The sequence below is a fragment of the Taudactylus pleione genome, unplaced genomic scaffold (assembly GCF_031769625.1).
Source record: "Taudactylus pleione unplaced genomic scaffold, aTauple2 ptg000043l, whole genome shotgun sequence".
NCBI lineage: Eukaryota > Metazoa > Chordata > Amphibia > Anura > Myobatrachidae > Taudactylus > Taudactylus pleione.
This window is the reverse complement of record NW_028284445.1, coordinates 17941645-17958117: the sequence shown is the minus strand read 5'-3', so window position 1 is coordinate 17958117 and position 16473 is coordinate 17941645. Positions and strand designations below refer to the sequence as shown.

The 16473-nt window shown below is 49.2% G+C and overlaps 1 protein-coding gene across 2 annotated transcripts in view; it reads right to left on the bottom strand.

Moving 5' to 3' along the window:
- The window catches only part of ATP8A2 (ATPase phospholipid transporting 8A2), a 758530-nt gene that overhangs the window by 558443 nt on the left and 183614 nt on the right, over positions 1–16473 (bottom strand). For both annotated transcript variants that reach the window (XM_088460283.1, XM_088460284.1), the window contains 3 exons: positions 15165–15270; positions 13599–13681; positions 12703–12752 (listed from right to left, as the gene is read on the bottom strand). In XM_088460283.1, the coding sequence (XP_088316409.1) occupies positions 12703–12752; positions 13599–13681; positions 15165–15270 (239 nt within the window). The remainder of the gene's footprint in view (positions 1–12702; positions 12753–13598; positions 13682–15164; positions 15271–16473) is intronic.

Genomic DNA, 16473 nt, shown 5'->3' with positions numbered 1-16473 from the left:
ATAGCAATGGGAGAAATGTATCCCAAAATGTAATAGCTAATTCTCACAAACATTTTGTATTCCAAATATGTGAATTTTGTACAAGTTCTGATGGAATCAAAGTTTTCAGAGACAAAAGTATACAATTTAGTTCTTTCTTTTGTTATCTTTTGAAGTTGTCTTTCATGGTGGGGAATGGACTGTAAGTGGGCAGTGGGCAGATAGAAGATGGGGAGATGATGCTTGTTTGAAGTTTGGGACCACGTGACTTATGGCATTCATGCCCAGTGTCACAGAGAAGGGTGGCATCATTTTGGGTGTCTGCGGAAGAACCTAGGGGTTACCTGTGGCTCATTTTTATTTAAAATTATATTTTGGGCTGATTATTTCAGTGCACTGGATCCTTATCCAGCCCCACAGAAATAGATAGCTGGTAATAGTGATCTGATGCTCACTGATACGCCAGATAGTAAAATATCACTATTAGCAGTGACCTATTAATGCAGAGATATAGATGGGGGGACCTGGATCAACTCTACACTGCTCTAACATGGCTGACAAAGCATGGAGGAAGCTACCGAGGCAACTTCAATGCGAAATGCCCCTTGGTTTACATATTGTCTATGTTTTACGTCATTTGGCAATGGACAAGTAGTTAAACAATTAATAGGCTTATTATTTTATGTTCTAAACTACAATCACATGTGGAGATTACAGTTCCAGCTTATGCAGGGTCTGAGAAGAACAGTACAGTCCATGAGGTAGTTCTGCGGTGCAAGTAACAAGTAACAAGACGACCTTCAATGTTAAACAAACACACATTTTTGCTCAGTGAAGGAGTATTGCTCATGACTGTTGTTTGGCAGCAATACCTGGATGTGGGCTCCTCATTATCTGGACTTTCCTAAAAGATATTAAAGTTAATGGGATGGAGTCAATTTAAGTTCAGGAAGCCTAGTCTTGCCACAGGACTAATGAGGACATTGTACAGTTACGCTTTGTGCTATCTATTCTAAGCCGTGTAGGGCACCTCTTCCCATCCTACCCACAATAGAGTGGATATATGTATTTATACTGTATGTAACATAGTAATTGTAATAATAACAACTACAAAGATTAGAGCCCACAGCTCACCGCCCGGGAATCACTTGCCCATTTCAATGGGTGACACATTGCTCAATGTGCGAAGATACTGTTGAATAAAGAGTTGCAAAATTTGTTCCTTCATGGAAGGGGTCAGTCTATTCCACCTGAAGATTTCTACTAGTCTGGTGAATAAGATTTAATTTAAAAATAAGTAAAGATATTGTTATCTATGGGAAGATTTCATATATAACATGTTTTTGTCAGACTATTTAAATATTATGGGGGAGCGGCAAAATCACCTTTAGAAAACGAATTTCAATGAAGCTATTCCCACAGGCAAATATACTAGCACTTAGGAATTGTGAGTAGCTGTATCCAATTAATCATGCCAATGCATAATAATAATTATTTTTGTTTTTTGGTGGGGGGGGGGGGCAGGGGGGTAAAGGAATTGTGCAGAAAAAATACATTAATATTTCACCAGAGCATCACGTAACTACAGCCAGGGAATGCAGTCAAATGCCTTTTCTGCATCTTAGGAAAGGAGCAGAATTTGGTGATTACTTCTCAGTAAAGCCTGTGAGTGTTATATGCCTGTCTATATATCACAGAGCCCATCTGGTCCAGATGGCTCAATTTGGGAATAAGGGGAGATAGCATATCTGCAATCAATTCAATGTAGATTTTAACATCTGTACTGAGGAGTTTTAGCAATCAGTGGCATCTTTATCTGGTTTAGGCTATGTAATAATCTGAGCTTCCAGCATTTCTTCCACAAACACTATTAAATAGGGAGGTAACAGGGGTAAAGTTTATTGATACAATGTTTATAAAAGAAATTTGTAAAACAATCCAAACCAGGAGCCTTCCTAACAAGGAGTAACTTAATGACCACTTGAATCTCTTGTTCAGACCAAGGCACATTAAGAGAGGCCAGAGAGCCATGATCTAAGGAGGGGAGCAGGAAATAGATTCCTCTGTGGACTGAAAATCATCGCTATCCAGTGGCGTAACTACGGCCCCCAGCCGCCCCCAACGGTGGCTTGGGTGCTCCAGGGGGCGTTGCTTCGCCAACGTGAGGAGCCTGCTCAGCCACACCTCCTGGATCAAGTTAGATTTACAGATCCATAACAGCTGGACAGATAGGATCACAGATATATACTGGAGAAGAGCTGCCAGGCTAAGAAGGCCAGGAATCACAACCAGTCACTAGCTACCATGCAAGGAGAAGCAGAGGAGGAATGTGAAAATGGCTGATAGTCACCACAGCAGACAATAGGTGGGCTGGCAGAAAGGTCCTTAGGAAGCGATGCGTGATGCCCACTGTCAGCTAGCCTCTGCTCCCTGGCCCCCAGGCTGAATACACTGGTGGGGGCACAAACACTGTAGGGATCCATTAGGCAGCAGGACTCACAGGCCCAAATGCGAGGGAGATGCTGCACTCTGACCCATGTATCTCCTAAGGTGGACTCTAGAGATAATTATGCCCCTTGCGTTGGGCCCACAAACGAACGCGGTGTGGTGTGCCCTGGCATCTCCTGACCATCTGCTCTATAGGATGGAACAGCACGCGCACCACTGTGAAAAGCGCGCGCTGGCGAAAAGTGCTCAGTCAGTGCCCTGAGTAATCTGGATGCCAGGACCGGTTAGAGGGCACTACTGCAGAGCTGGAGTTGTCCCTGAACTAAGAAAAAGCACAAGCTCAACTCTGTCTAATGTAAATATTTAGGGATGAATGAATAAAAATATTTTTATTGGAACAGTTTTCATGATGGTGCTATTTAACAGTGGTAGAACTGTCAACCCCATAGCAAAACCTGGTTAGGGGCCTGGCGTTGCCTCTCTAACCTCCTGAGCCCCTTGGCTCTGTTCTAAAAAGAGCAAAGCAAGGGGCTCTTCTGCCCATGCTCAGACGGTACATGCGTCACTCAGGAAAGCCATCCGTAGTGCTCTTCACAGAGTAGAGCAGGGGACCAGGGATCAGGGGAGGGGTGCAGGGACCGATATCAGACAGCAAGTAAAGAGGTAGCAAAATACCCTGTGAGAACGCTCATAGGCTTGGCAGAGAAATAACATGAAACAATGGGCCTGATTCAGAGCTGAACGCTCTGACCAGAGCGCTCGCTCTGAATCAGGGCCCTCCTCCCTGAAAATGGAGCGTCCTCTTGGACGCTCGCATAGCTGTGGGTGACCACCCACAGTATATGCGAGCGTCCATGATGATGGTCGCGATGGTCTTGACCATCGCGAACATCGGGCTTGCGACGAGACCCTGCGGTAGGGTCTCGCTGCCGCAAGCCCTGGAGTGATTTTGGCTCTATCAGAGATAAAATCACTCCCACTGACATCACTAGTGATGTCAGTGGGGCCGGCTTCAGACGGTAGGCGTTCCCATGGGAACGCCTCCGTCTGGCAGGCACGCCCCCGGCACGCCCACCAAAGGGGGCGTGCTGTCAATCAACATCGACGGCACGCCCCCTTTGGTGCGGGACCCGGAACGACAGCTTGGCTGTCACAGTCCGGGTCTCACGCATGCGCACAATGGAGCTCCCTCCGTCGTGCGCATGCGCAGTGGGGGAACATCGTCCCGTTTGCGAGCGTCCTTTGCTCGCGAACGGGTCTGAATGACCCCCAATGATTTCTCCATACAATCCTCTGATCTAGACACAGCTAAACAAAGACAGTGCTTAAGCAACTATCTGTGAAGTTTAAAGCTCCGACCCCACCTCAAACCCCCTGGGGCAGCTCTGTGCAGCCTTTTTGCCTAGGGACTCTATGGTAGGGTGGACATGGAATGATACACCGTGAATGGTCTTCTTCAATGGTGCCGTCAGTGCTTTACATTGCTGGCAGGAAACCATCAACAGAACTATGATGCAGCAGACCAATCATTGAGGGGTCAGGGCTAAGTGGTGCAAGCCCTGCCCTCACACTGCACCATAGATATATAAACCATTGATGGCAGAGCAACATTAGACCTCTGCCGCCAATAGCAATACCATTGTACCATTGACCATCGATGGCAAACCATCAATGCGTGCTAGCCATCAATGGTTGATGGCCATCCCTACCCCGTGGTTAGTGTTTCAGGGTGACACTGGTGTGGGTGTGAGAGGCACACTGCACATACTTAGCGTTCCTGCTAGGCTGTTTTAGCAGGGCGCTGCGCCCCGCCCTCCTTTTGGAGGGCAAAAAGTGCCCTGCCCTCACCGCGCATAGCACCGCTAAGACAGCCTAAGGCAGCCTGTGCCATCTTCACTCGTGGGTCGCAGTTTCCCGCAAGTGGGGAAATGTGCGGTGACCCGGTCACCGGTGGTGAATAGACGCTGGGCGCATGCACCCGGCATCTATTCTACCTGTCAGCACCGTTTGGGGGCTGCACGGCGTGTCCGTAAGTGCCGGGCACACCCCCACGAGTAACGAAAAGGTGACGCGTCTTATAGTTGCGCCCCTTTTCAACGACCACGCCCCTTTTCTGGGTGCGCCTTTGGCATGCGCGGAAGTACCCTCTCTAGCTCCGTTGCCCTGCCTGCCGCCGGAGCTAGAGTGAACACTACATACTTATACTTTGTGTCTGATTCTGAGTGGCATGCAATGCTGATATTTACATAGTTGAGCGGTTATTTGCAACTGCTCATACAATATGAGATATGGTAAGAACTTACCCTTGTTATCTCTATTTCTACGAAGTCCATAGGGTTCCACAGGATACCTTGGGTATAGGTGTGACGTCAGTCGCAGGGCACCAAAGAGTTAAGCTTTCAGCCTCCCAGGATGCACTAGGTCCCCCTCCTATACCCCGCCCCCGGGCCAAGGCACCTCAGTTAGTTACCAAGCCATAGGCCGGAGGAGGAGAAGGAAGAGAGAGAACAAAGATCTGGACACATACAAGAATCACATTCTCACCAGAGGGAGACGGAAAACCGGTGACCAGAGCAAAGCCCATCTGCAGCACAGGTGCGACAGGGCGGGAGTCCTGTGGAACCCTATGGACTTCGTAGAAATAGAGATAACAAGGGTAAGTTCTTACCATATCTCATATTTTCTACTTCAGGGTCCATAGGGTATCCACAGGATACCTTGGGGATGTCCCAAAGCAGTATCCTTTAAGGGTGGGGACGCTCCTGTGCAGAAAGGAGAATCCGCCGCCCGAAGGAAGCATCCTGAGAGGCGAAGGTGTCAAACCTGTAATACCTCACGAAGGTATGGACAGAAGACCACGTAGCAGCCTTGCAGATCTGAACTGCCGAGGCACCACGTCGAGCTGCCCACGAAGGACCCACAGACCTAGTGGAATGAGCCTTCAGAGAAGGAGGGACCGGTAGGCCTTCATGAAGATAAGCTTCAGAAATAGCCATACGGATCCAGGCTGCCAAAGTTTGCTTTGAAGCAGGCCAACCCTTTTTACAGAAGCCATAGAGGACAACAAAGCGTCCGACTTCCTAAACAAAGAAGTGCGGTCAACATAAGTCCTTAAGGCCCGCACAACATCCAAAGAGGCCTCACCCACGGAAAGACCCGGTGAGTTAAAGGCCGGAACAACTATTTCCTCATTAACATGAAACTGGGAAACAACTTTGGGAAGAAACTTGGGCCGAGTGCGGAGCACTGCCCTGTTCCCATGAAAAACCAAGAAAGGGGGTCTACAAGAAAGAGCCCCTAACTCAGAAACACGTCTGGCTGAAGCAACGGCCAGAAGGAAAACAGTCTTAGCTGTTAGCCATTTAATATCCACTGAGCCCAGTGGTTCAAACGGCGGTCCTTGGAGAGCCCTCAGGACCACAGCCAAATCCCAAGGCGCCACAGGTGGAACAAAGGGCGGCTGAATACGGAGAACACCTTGCATAAAGGTGCGCACATCCGGGATTGTAGCAATCCTACGGTGAAACCAGACAGATAGGGCCGAAACCTGTACCTTCAAAGAAGCAAGGCGAAGCCCATGATCTAGTCCCGCTTGCAGGAAGGCGAGAATCCGAGACAGACGAAACTCCCGCGGTGCATAACCTCTCGGTCGACACCACTGGAAGAACATATGCCACACGCGATGGTATATCCTCGCGGAAGACGGTTTCCGAGCTCGTAACATGGTACGCACCACAGAGCTGGAAAACCCCCAGGACCTCAGCATGGCCGTCTCAACAGCCACGCCGCCAAAGACAGCCGAGTCAGGTCCGGGTGAAGACAAGGACCCTGAGACAGAAGGTCCGGTCGTAGCGGCAACCGCAGAGGACTGTCCACGCACAGACCCTGAAGGTCTGAGAACCAGTGCCGTCTGGGCCACGCGGGAGCTATCAACAGGAGCGTCCCTCCTTCCTGTTTGAATTTCCGGATTACCCGTGGAAGAAGGGAGACCGGAGGGAACAGGTATGCGAACCTGAACGTCCACCGGACGGACAGAGCATCCACCAGAGACGCCCCTTCGTCTCTTGTGCGAGACCCGTACACCGGCAACTTGTTGTTGTGCCGGGACGCCATGAGGTCGATTTCTGGAAGACCCCACCTGTCCACCAGTAGTTGAAAAACGTCCGGGTGCAGGGACCATTCCCCTGGATGAACGTCCTGGCGACTTAGAAAGTCTGCCTCCCAATTTAGCACTCCCGGGATGAAGACCGCTGATATGGCCGGAAGATTGCGCTCCGCCCAAACCAGGATCCGAGAGACCTCTACGAGAGCCGCCCGACTGCGAGTTCCTCCTTGCCTGTTTATGTAGGCCACGGTGGTAGCATTGTCCGACTGGACCTGCACCGGGTGACCCTGGAGAAACCGCTGTGCCTGCAGGAGAGCATTGAAGACCGCACGGAGTTCCAAGATATTTATTGGAAGCTCCGCTTCTGTCGGTGTCCACCTGCCCTGGAACAAGTGTGGACCCGAAACTGCTCCCCAGCCCCGAAGACTGGCGTCCGTTGTCAACAGGACCCAATTTGGAACCCAGAACGGACGTCCCTTGTTGAGGTGGGTCGTCTTTAACCACCACGCAAGGGACAGGCGAACCTCCGGGGTGAGCACAATCGTCTGGAACTTCAGAGACTGAGGCAGCCCGTTCCACTTGGACAGGATCAGGTGCTGCAGAGGTCTGGAGTGAAACTGGGCGTATTCCACCATGTCGAACACCGACACCATGGAGCCCAGTAACCTCATCGCCGAGTGTAAGGACACCCGGCGGCTGTGCAGACAACTGCGCACCCTTGACTGTAAAGCAGAGATCTTGTCCTCCGTCACGAAGATCCTTTGCTGTCCCGAGTCCAATAAGGCTCCAAGATGCAGAATCCTCCGAGACGGGATTAGAGTGGACTTCTGCCAGTTGATTAGCCAGCCGTGCCATTGCAGCAGTGCAATGGTCAGGTCCAAGTGGTGTAACAGGAGCTCTGGAGATCCTGCCACCAATAACAGGTCGTCCAAGTACGGCAACATGCGGACTCCTTGCAGCCGCAGAGAAGCCGCCATGACCGCCATAGCGTCCTGTAAGTTCAATGACACCATGTAGTCCCCAGGTTCCAGCGCCAGAATGATGGACCGTAGGGTCTCCATCCGAAACTTCGGGACCCGCAAAGACTTGTTGAGTGCTTTGAGGTTGAGAATCGGACGATATGACCCATTGGGTTTCTGTACCAAAAATAGATTTGAATAGAAACCCTGGCCCCTCTGGGAGAATGGAACAGGCACTATAACTCCAGCCTGGAGCATAGTGTGCAATACCTTCCGCAGCTCCGTAGCCTTGTTCCGGTCTGATGGTAGACCCGTGGTGAAGAATCGAGCCGGGGGTCTGTGCCGGAAGGAGAGGGCGTACCCGTGAGAGACCACCTCCAGAACCCAAGTGTCTGTCGTAGTGAACGACCAACACCGGGAGAACTGCAGCAGGCGGCCTCCCACCCTGGGATCCCCCAAGGGGAGACCCGGACCGTCAGGCCGCAGGCTTGTCATCTGGCTTGGGGGCCGGACGTCTGGTACTCCATGCCTGTTTCCGGGGCTTGACCGATTTCTTAGGGCCAGCCTGTCGAGGAAACGACTGTGGTTTGGGCCTGCCCTGGGCCCTAGATGACCGAAAGGACGATGGTCCAGAACCAGAAGGAGCAGCGGCCGACGGGAGACAAGCAGATTTGGCTGCCGCCAGCGTGGCCACAATCTTATCCAGATCCGGACCGAAGAGAACTTCTCCGGTAAACGGCAACGCTTCCAGACCTTTCTTGGATCTGCGTCCGCCTTCCAGGATCGCAGCCACAAGGTGCGACGAGCAGCTACCGCTGCTGAAGAAATTCTAGACACCAGAGTACTAATGTCTAGAGCCGCCTCGTTGATGTAGGTGGCCGAATCACGGAGATTGCCAATCAACTCCGCCTGTTCGGCCGGACAGTCGGATTCAAAAGAAGCCTCTAATGAATCCGCCCAGCGCTCCATCGCTCTGGCAACCCAGCAAATGGCCATAGCCGGCCGTGCTGCCCCCCCTGCAAGGGAATAAGCAGACTTCAGGCAGATTTCTACCTTGCGGTCCGTAGCATCCTTAAGGGAGGACATGGATGGCATCGGCAATGTGGCACTACGGACAAGACGGGTCACGTGAGAATCCACCTGTGGAGGGGATTCACACTTAGCAAAATAATTATCCGCGAACGGATAAGCCACCGCCAGGCGTCTCTGCGGCTGGTATCTTTTGCCAGGTTGTTTCCACGCCTCCTCTAAATGGTCCACCAACTGACCCGAAAGAGGAAAGACTGTGGCATCGCCCTTCACATCTTTGAAAAAGGCATACTTAGATTTAGCCGCTGGGGGAACTTCGTCCTCAATCACCAAGGCTGTGCGGACCGCCCGAATAAGTCCAGGAATATATACTTTGGACTTAGCATCAGCGTCCTTAGTATGGAAAGGTTCCTGATCGTAAGGATCCAGAATCTCCCCATCATCAGACGTCCCTTCGTCATCCTCATAAGGAGCGGACAGAGACGCCACCGGCCTTTTATGAGGCCGCATCACAGACTCCCCTTGCAACACATCCGACAAGTGCTGTACAGAACTCGTCAGGGAGTTAACCCACGCTGGCTCCTGAGAACCCGGGAGCGGGGAAATAGGGAGACTGTGGGGTACCACCAATTGTCGTGGGAACCCCTGCATGGGTGACGACACCACAGACTGCTGGGACAAACCCATCGGAGTAAACGCGGGCTGCGGAGCTAACTGGCCCACTAAAGCTGTTAACGCCTGAGCGAAACAAGCCCAGGGCGGCTCCTGTACCGGTGCTGTAACCGTAATAGGCCGCGCCATGGACAAACACTGCCGGCAAAGGCCCTCCGCGCTACCCTCCCCCTCCGCTAACGGTACTTTGCACGTGGTACACTGTAGCCGGAGGGGAAAATCACTTTCAGACATGATGGCACCACGTATGTGACCTCTCTCACCAATTAAGTATTAAATAGGCGAGAGACCACCCTGCAGCACCGCACCGCAAGGGCTTTAGCAGAAAGAACAGGGATAGTAATAAAGCTGACAGTTTAGAGAAGAAAAGTTACAGGCAGCGCTAGCACAGTCACATACAATGCAGAGAAATAACAATTCCTGCACTAACAGCGCTGATCACTCAACTACACAGACACAGGGCCTGGTAGGACACAGCGCTGCATACACAGACCTGAGCCACAGCGGAGGAGAGGTATGCGGGGGGACCCAGACCACGATGCTTCCTTCCAGACTTCCAGCAGCGTTCACCATGCGTTGCAGAGAAGATGGCCGCCGAGGAGCAGAGAGAAGCTGGCCTGGGGGAGGAGCGCTGACACAGGACCAGTCAGCACAGTGCAGAGAGGGCTGTGTGCAGCGGGGGAGGCGCCGGCTGTGAGACAGGGAAGGCACGCTCCCCTGGCATGCATTTAACCCCTGGGACGCCGCAGCGCTACCGCTCTGCTGCGGTCCGCTGTCCCAGGGGGTAGTGGAAGCGCAGGTTGGTCGCCTGGCTCCACGCTGCAGCCAGTCCCCAGGGAGCCCCCTGCCTGGGGACTTAGGACCATGTGATCAGCGGGGACCCACCGCGGAACCCCGCTGCTTACCTCTGTCCCCCTTGAATCCGGCCATGGTCCGGAACATCTGGGGTCACCGCTAGCTGTGACCCCAGACGCCCACCAGCATCCCCGGATCAGTACCGGCGTTCTGGTACCGGCGGGGTGTAGGGAAGACAGCATGGACGTCAGGACTGACTGTCCATGCTGTTCATCCAGATGTGCAGCCACAGCTGCATGAAGAAAAAGCTTCAGGGGCTCTTCTAGCCCCCACTCCAACAGGTGCACCCGACTCCGGCCGGGCACCAAACTAAACTGAGGTGCCTTGGCCCGGGGGCGGGGTATAGGAGGGGGACCTAGTGCATCCTGGGAGGCTGAAAGCTTAACTCTTTGGTGCCCTGCGACTGACGTCACACCTATACCCAAGGTATCCTGTGGATACCCTATGGACCCTGAAGTAGAAACAAACATTTCTGTAAACCGGCATGGTGGTGCATGCGATACACAGAACATACGCACATAGGTGCTGTTGCGATCAATTCCAACGGCATCAGACAGGTGTCGGTAAAGTGATGGGCGTTCCTGTTATGGGAGTGCCATGGATGTTTTAATGCAAGCGGCACAGACGCAGGCATAGGAGGCTTTGGTCAGATGGAGAAACTGCACCTGTTATAGGGCCGGAGCAAGGTTTGATGGGGAGATGGATGGTGGCGTATAAAGAGGCACCAATCTGTATTACAGCGTGCACTGTCGCTAAAAGTGGGCGTCTGTCCTTACACATTCAGCAGCACGGATGTACACAAGGGGAGGAGTTTGTAGCGGTATTTGCATAAACTCACAGACGGGTGACCGCCCATAGACTCAGAATCAGGTCCTTTACACTGTTTTAACTGCTCTGGATATAAAATACCAAGGGGAACTCCACATTTACAGAATTGTATTCTGCAGCTGGTTTTATTTGCTTTTGCTGAATACAGTACATAAACAACACGTGCTCGGGTCACTGCATTGCATACAATATTATTCCATAGCAAACTTGTTATGTACAAGAGCATCGAATATAAGCAAATCTGTCTGGCTAATGCAATCCTCTGAAGGCGGAGTTCCCCTTTACATTTAGGTAACATGTGGTCGTGGACTTTTGATGTAATACTTGTACACTTGACAATATTATAATCCAGTGGTTCCCAAACATGGTCTTTAAAACCTGGAGTGTTAAGTTGCCTTAAGGATATCCATGCTTAAGCATGGGTGACAATACCAAAATCAGCTTGATTATACCATCTGTACACAAGCATGGATATCCTTAAAACCTGGACTGTTATGGTGCCTTTAGGACTGAGGACCTGATTCAGAGATATACGCTAATGCCACCGCTGCTGTGAATTTGTACGCAGCGGCTGTGCGGAAACAAGCAAATGTCACAGCTGCCGGTATTGAGACCCCCACCTGCAGCTTCACAATTGCAAGCGATTGCGTACAAAGACGCAGCAAGTCATAGACCAGTCAGTTATGTAAGTTCTGAGTAACCCTATGGCTAATATGAAAGAGTGGTGTATTACTGTTCTGAGAGGCATGGATGGGACCAGCATTGGGAGGGTGTGCTGGTTCCTGTTGTGCTATCTGGAAGATTCTGGGGTACCTCCAGTGAGCTCTCAACATAGATATACAGTATTAATATATATGCGATTATCATGTGGCATAAGAGTGTGCAATCATATGACCCAATATGGGTGCTATTATAATGCAGTGTTAGGGACGCCTTGACGCGGCCCGGTTTTTAAACATGTGCAACAAAGATCTCTGGATTTCTATCATCATGTAGTTTTCAAGCCTCGTTGCTGGTCTTTTGCAGTGTGCTGGGGGTACATTTTTTCTTTTTTTCTAACCCTATGGCTACCGAGAATGGCCGCGGGACCCGAGACACCGGAGCATTTGCAACTACATATGGGATCGCAGTCTGCGACGCGCCCCCAAAACAGTCTGTCCATGTCTGCGTTCTCGTCTACATTCCCCCGTTACATCCCACAAACGCTACCTGACTGTCAATCACGCTACAGCCAAATCCTCTCAGCGACCGCCTTCGGTAATGAAACTTCACGCATTATGCTGTGCGACCCAGAGGCAAGTGCAGATCACCGGTAATCGCCCAACTGCGTAAACATCAGCGTCGTGATCATCTCGGAGTTTGAAAAACCACGTTCTAAGCTACAGTATTATTCTCACTGGTTTTATTCTCTTTCAAATATATGATCCATGAAAAAGGGAAACCCAGCCACGGGAGGAGATCACGCTTCTTATGTCACCGATACATCAGGATGGAAAATAAAAATAAAAAATACAAAAAATGAATTACCTAAGGACTCAATGATAATCCGTTCATTACTTTCCTTCTTTGGGTTTATTATACTTGAACATTAGATGTGTAAAAGATACTCCGTGATTCCTTACATTAGCTGGAAATATTTTCCTTGTGGCAAAAGGGGTAATGTGAACCAATACACTGTTCCTTTCTCAATGATCAAATAATGATTTAATAATATACATCACGGGAGGGAATATTGATTGAACTAACAGATAGCCTGAATAAAAAGATAAATACACAGCATGAAGGAGATCCACAATTAAATTACTGATAAGTGGTGGATACAGTTACCTTGAGAATTCCAGCACATTGAGAAGCTCAAAGCTCTGTTCTGTCCCCATCTAGGCAGAGAGAAAATATTGTTACGTTTGGTGACAGCGCCACCTTCTGGATTTGTACACTGGACTTGTCACGTTTCTAATAATAAGAATCAATGCTGTTAGGTGCTCACTACTGCTATATGAATAGCCAAGCAGAAATCTAAATTGCACTGACTATCACATCTTGTAGAAAGATATATAATCTAAATAGGTGATGTGCGTAGTTAAAGCATTTTAAACAAAGATGTTTTGAAGACCGGCGATGATAGGCAGCATGGAAAGCATAATGGTTAGCATTGCTACCTCCCATCTCTGAGGTCATGAATTTAACTCCTGACCGAGGCACTATGCAGTTTGCATGTTTGTGTGGATTTCTTCTGGTTGCTCTGGTTTCCTCCCACACTCCAAAAACATACTGGTAGGTTATTTGGCATTGGATTAGCATTTTTGCTGGGTTCTGGAAATTAATTTTTTTATATTTAAAGGATTATGGAGGAGGGAGGATTTGGACCGGGCAAAGGCATTTACAAGCCGCAATCTCTTAATTATATGGTATTCGTCACTGCTACCAGCCTCTCAGCTCAGCACAGGGTTTCATCCTTATTAAGGAAGTGAAAAAAAAGTGTGCTGTACCGTATATTACTGCTAGTCAGGCACTTTATTGATTCAAGTCAGTGACTTCAAAAATGCGGTGTCTTAGAAACATCTTGGGTTGGTAGAACTGATGAGACATTAAATGAATGGCAAGACAATGCCCACTCTTCTACAACAGAAAATATAATTTTTAATTTTAATTCCATAATAATAATAGAATAACAAATTATGATAATATAATAATAAAAAAAGATTTTGCAGAGCTGTACTTACTGCATCAATAATGACTGAGTGTGGCGTCCGGCCAGTAAATCTGTAGCCCAGTTTCCTTGCCCCTTTCACTAGCGCACTTTCATCTGCAATATATATAGTATATACACACCATCATATTATTCACACACTTTATATATATGTAAACAATGTACAAGGTGCTTAAGTGACTGTGCGTAGCTGGATTGTGTCCTGGCGACTCGCCATCTGTTCATTGGCACTAGTGCTCAAGATTTGTTCTCCCACTCCCAAAATGTGTTATTCCCAGTAATAAACAAAATATGCAAAGAACACCAACATCAAGTTATAATTTCTATTAAGAAATGTGCACAAATACGAGGATTATGGGCCTGATTCAGACCCACACAGCACTCGCAAGCGGGTCGATTGTCCCCCACTGCGCAAGCCGGAGTCGGCGTGCGCATGCGCGAGACCCGGCCAGCGACGGGCGCTCCGTCGCTACGGGTCTCGCACCAAAACGGGAAAGCCGTCGATTGTGATTGACAGCTTGCCCCGTTTTGGAGGCGGGCAGGGGGGTGGCTGGCCAAATGGAGGCGTTCCCGAAGGAACGCCTGCCATTTGGGGGCGGCCCCACTGACATCACTAGTGATGTCAGTGGTGAGCTTCCGGCTCTATTAGAACCGAAAGCTCACTGGGGCTTGCGTGAACGAGACCCTACCACAAGGGTCTCGTCGCAAGCCCCGATGGTCGCGATGGTCGTGACCATCACCTGGCCGCTCGCTAAAGCTGTGGGTGGTCACCCACAGCTTAGCGAGCGGCCAAGAGGCCGTCTTTAACAAAAAAAACAGGGATGCCCTGATTCAGAGCGAGCGCTCTCAAAGAGCGTCCAGCTCTGAATCAGGCCCTATATTCATAGAAATTCAGTTGATGATGTAACACAAGATTCTTACATTCCTTGTATTACTGTAGTAGAACACAGTAGATTTGCCTTTGGTTGGAGCAACGTAGGTGACATCTTGGATTTAATCAACACACAACTTGTCATTACACAATTTAGGGCGCTACCCTATTATCCCCCCAAAAAATTGGGGCGATTTTCCCTGTTTGTTTTTTTTTTCCAGGCTATCCAATTAGCCTCCATTTTTCTGGCTCGAAAAATGTACCATTTTCCTGCAAAAAACACATAGAATCCGCGATAACTTCACGGGTCTATGCGTTTTCGCGATCACGGTGGCGGCGAAAACGGCACTTATCAGGGATTTGAGGTTCCCCCCCAAAAAAATAACCCACGATAAGTGGCGGCGTCGCAGGGCTAATTGGATATCTCCCTGGGGGATCCATTTGCGCCCAAATTCTTTTCAGGTCTAATAGGCCGCCCTTAGTGTTTTCCTCCTTCCTAATGGAGTTTGCACATCAACTCTGGTACTTGCAACAAGGTTGCCCTTGGCTATATCTAGCAACTGCGTCCAACAAAGTTTCCTGTGTTTTCAATTCAATGTAACAAAATGAGAACAAAGATGAATATGGTTCTATGAGATTTCTAGGCAAACACAAAGTTGCCTGTATAGTCTTCCCCTTATACTGTATACCATAAATGTGAGGAGTGACCTGGTGAAGAGGCTTGGTAGATTATTGTGTCTCCATCCTTCTCAGGAACAACCGTGTGACACACAGCAAGTAACGTCAGGAACTCCTTGATCACCAATGCTGTAGGCTGAAATAAGAATACGGTAAGGTTAAGTGTCTTATGTAGAAAAAAGGATGGGCCTCAGCACTCATTTGTAAATTGAATCTGATCTCATGTAGAAACACTACTGCATTACCCACATAACACTGGGGCAACACTGATCTGGGGGCAGCAAAAAAAAATGACCTAGGGGAGGGGTCAGAATTGGAGGCAAGTGTACAGATATACGGACTGCGCATACATCGGAGCAGAGCATATGTAACTATGTGCAATAACAGGCGATTCAGAGGCTAAATGGATGCAGCTGTGCGGCAATGGGGCACTCGCACGTAGGATAAGTTTCCTGAAGTTGTATAGTGTGTAGATGGAATTGTGGACTTTTGATTCCAGATGGATATCTTGCATTGAGGATAGGGCTGCAGCTGCACGCTGAGTGTGAGGATGGCTACTTTCACAAGCAGATGGGTGGCACCGATGCAGTCAGCTCTGAATAGGGGCAAAATCCAATGTTTGAGCTGCACTTGCAGCAACACAGAATCTGCCCCACTGTTAGTTATCTTAGCATTTCATCTAGGCCAGGGGCTATCAACGCCAGTCCTCAAGTGCCCTCAAACAGGCCATGTTTTGTGGATGTCTGTAATCATGCACAGGTGAGTTAATCTATTTTGCTGGGTCAGTAATTGCCCCATCTGTCTCCCCATCTGTCTCCACGGAGCTTGACTTATTGGGGGTACATGAGGCTTGTTGGGGGTACAAGAGGGTTGGAGGAGAGAACCACTGACCTAGAACATAAAGGCCACTGGAGAAAAGGTAACAGAGAAACACAGTGCGGTCATGTATATCTTTCTTGAAATATTGGGTCTGATGTGGACACATTTGTATCCAAATTTACAAACGTAAACTGTGTTCGCTAAAAAAACAAAAAACAATTGCGCGCAAAAGTTGCAAAAATCACAAGATGGTGCAGGTCTGCGCTGGTGGTTTATGCACCAGGTTAACATCACGTATACATCACGTACACTTACACACAATTGTTTTTAACAATTTCTATTATTATTTTTGAATACGTATTTTAAAAAAAAACTTTTTGAATACAGCAAATATAACTCTCCTGCTCTTGTACATTGAACAAGCAACACAGCATCTATGATCTTCAGCGGTGGATCTACAATTAGCCAGCTAGTACTGGAAACCCTCATCATCCCATCTGCACCTGGCATCAGGCGTCCA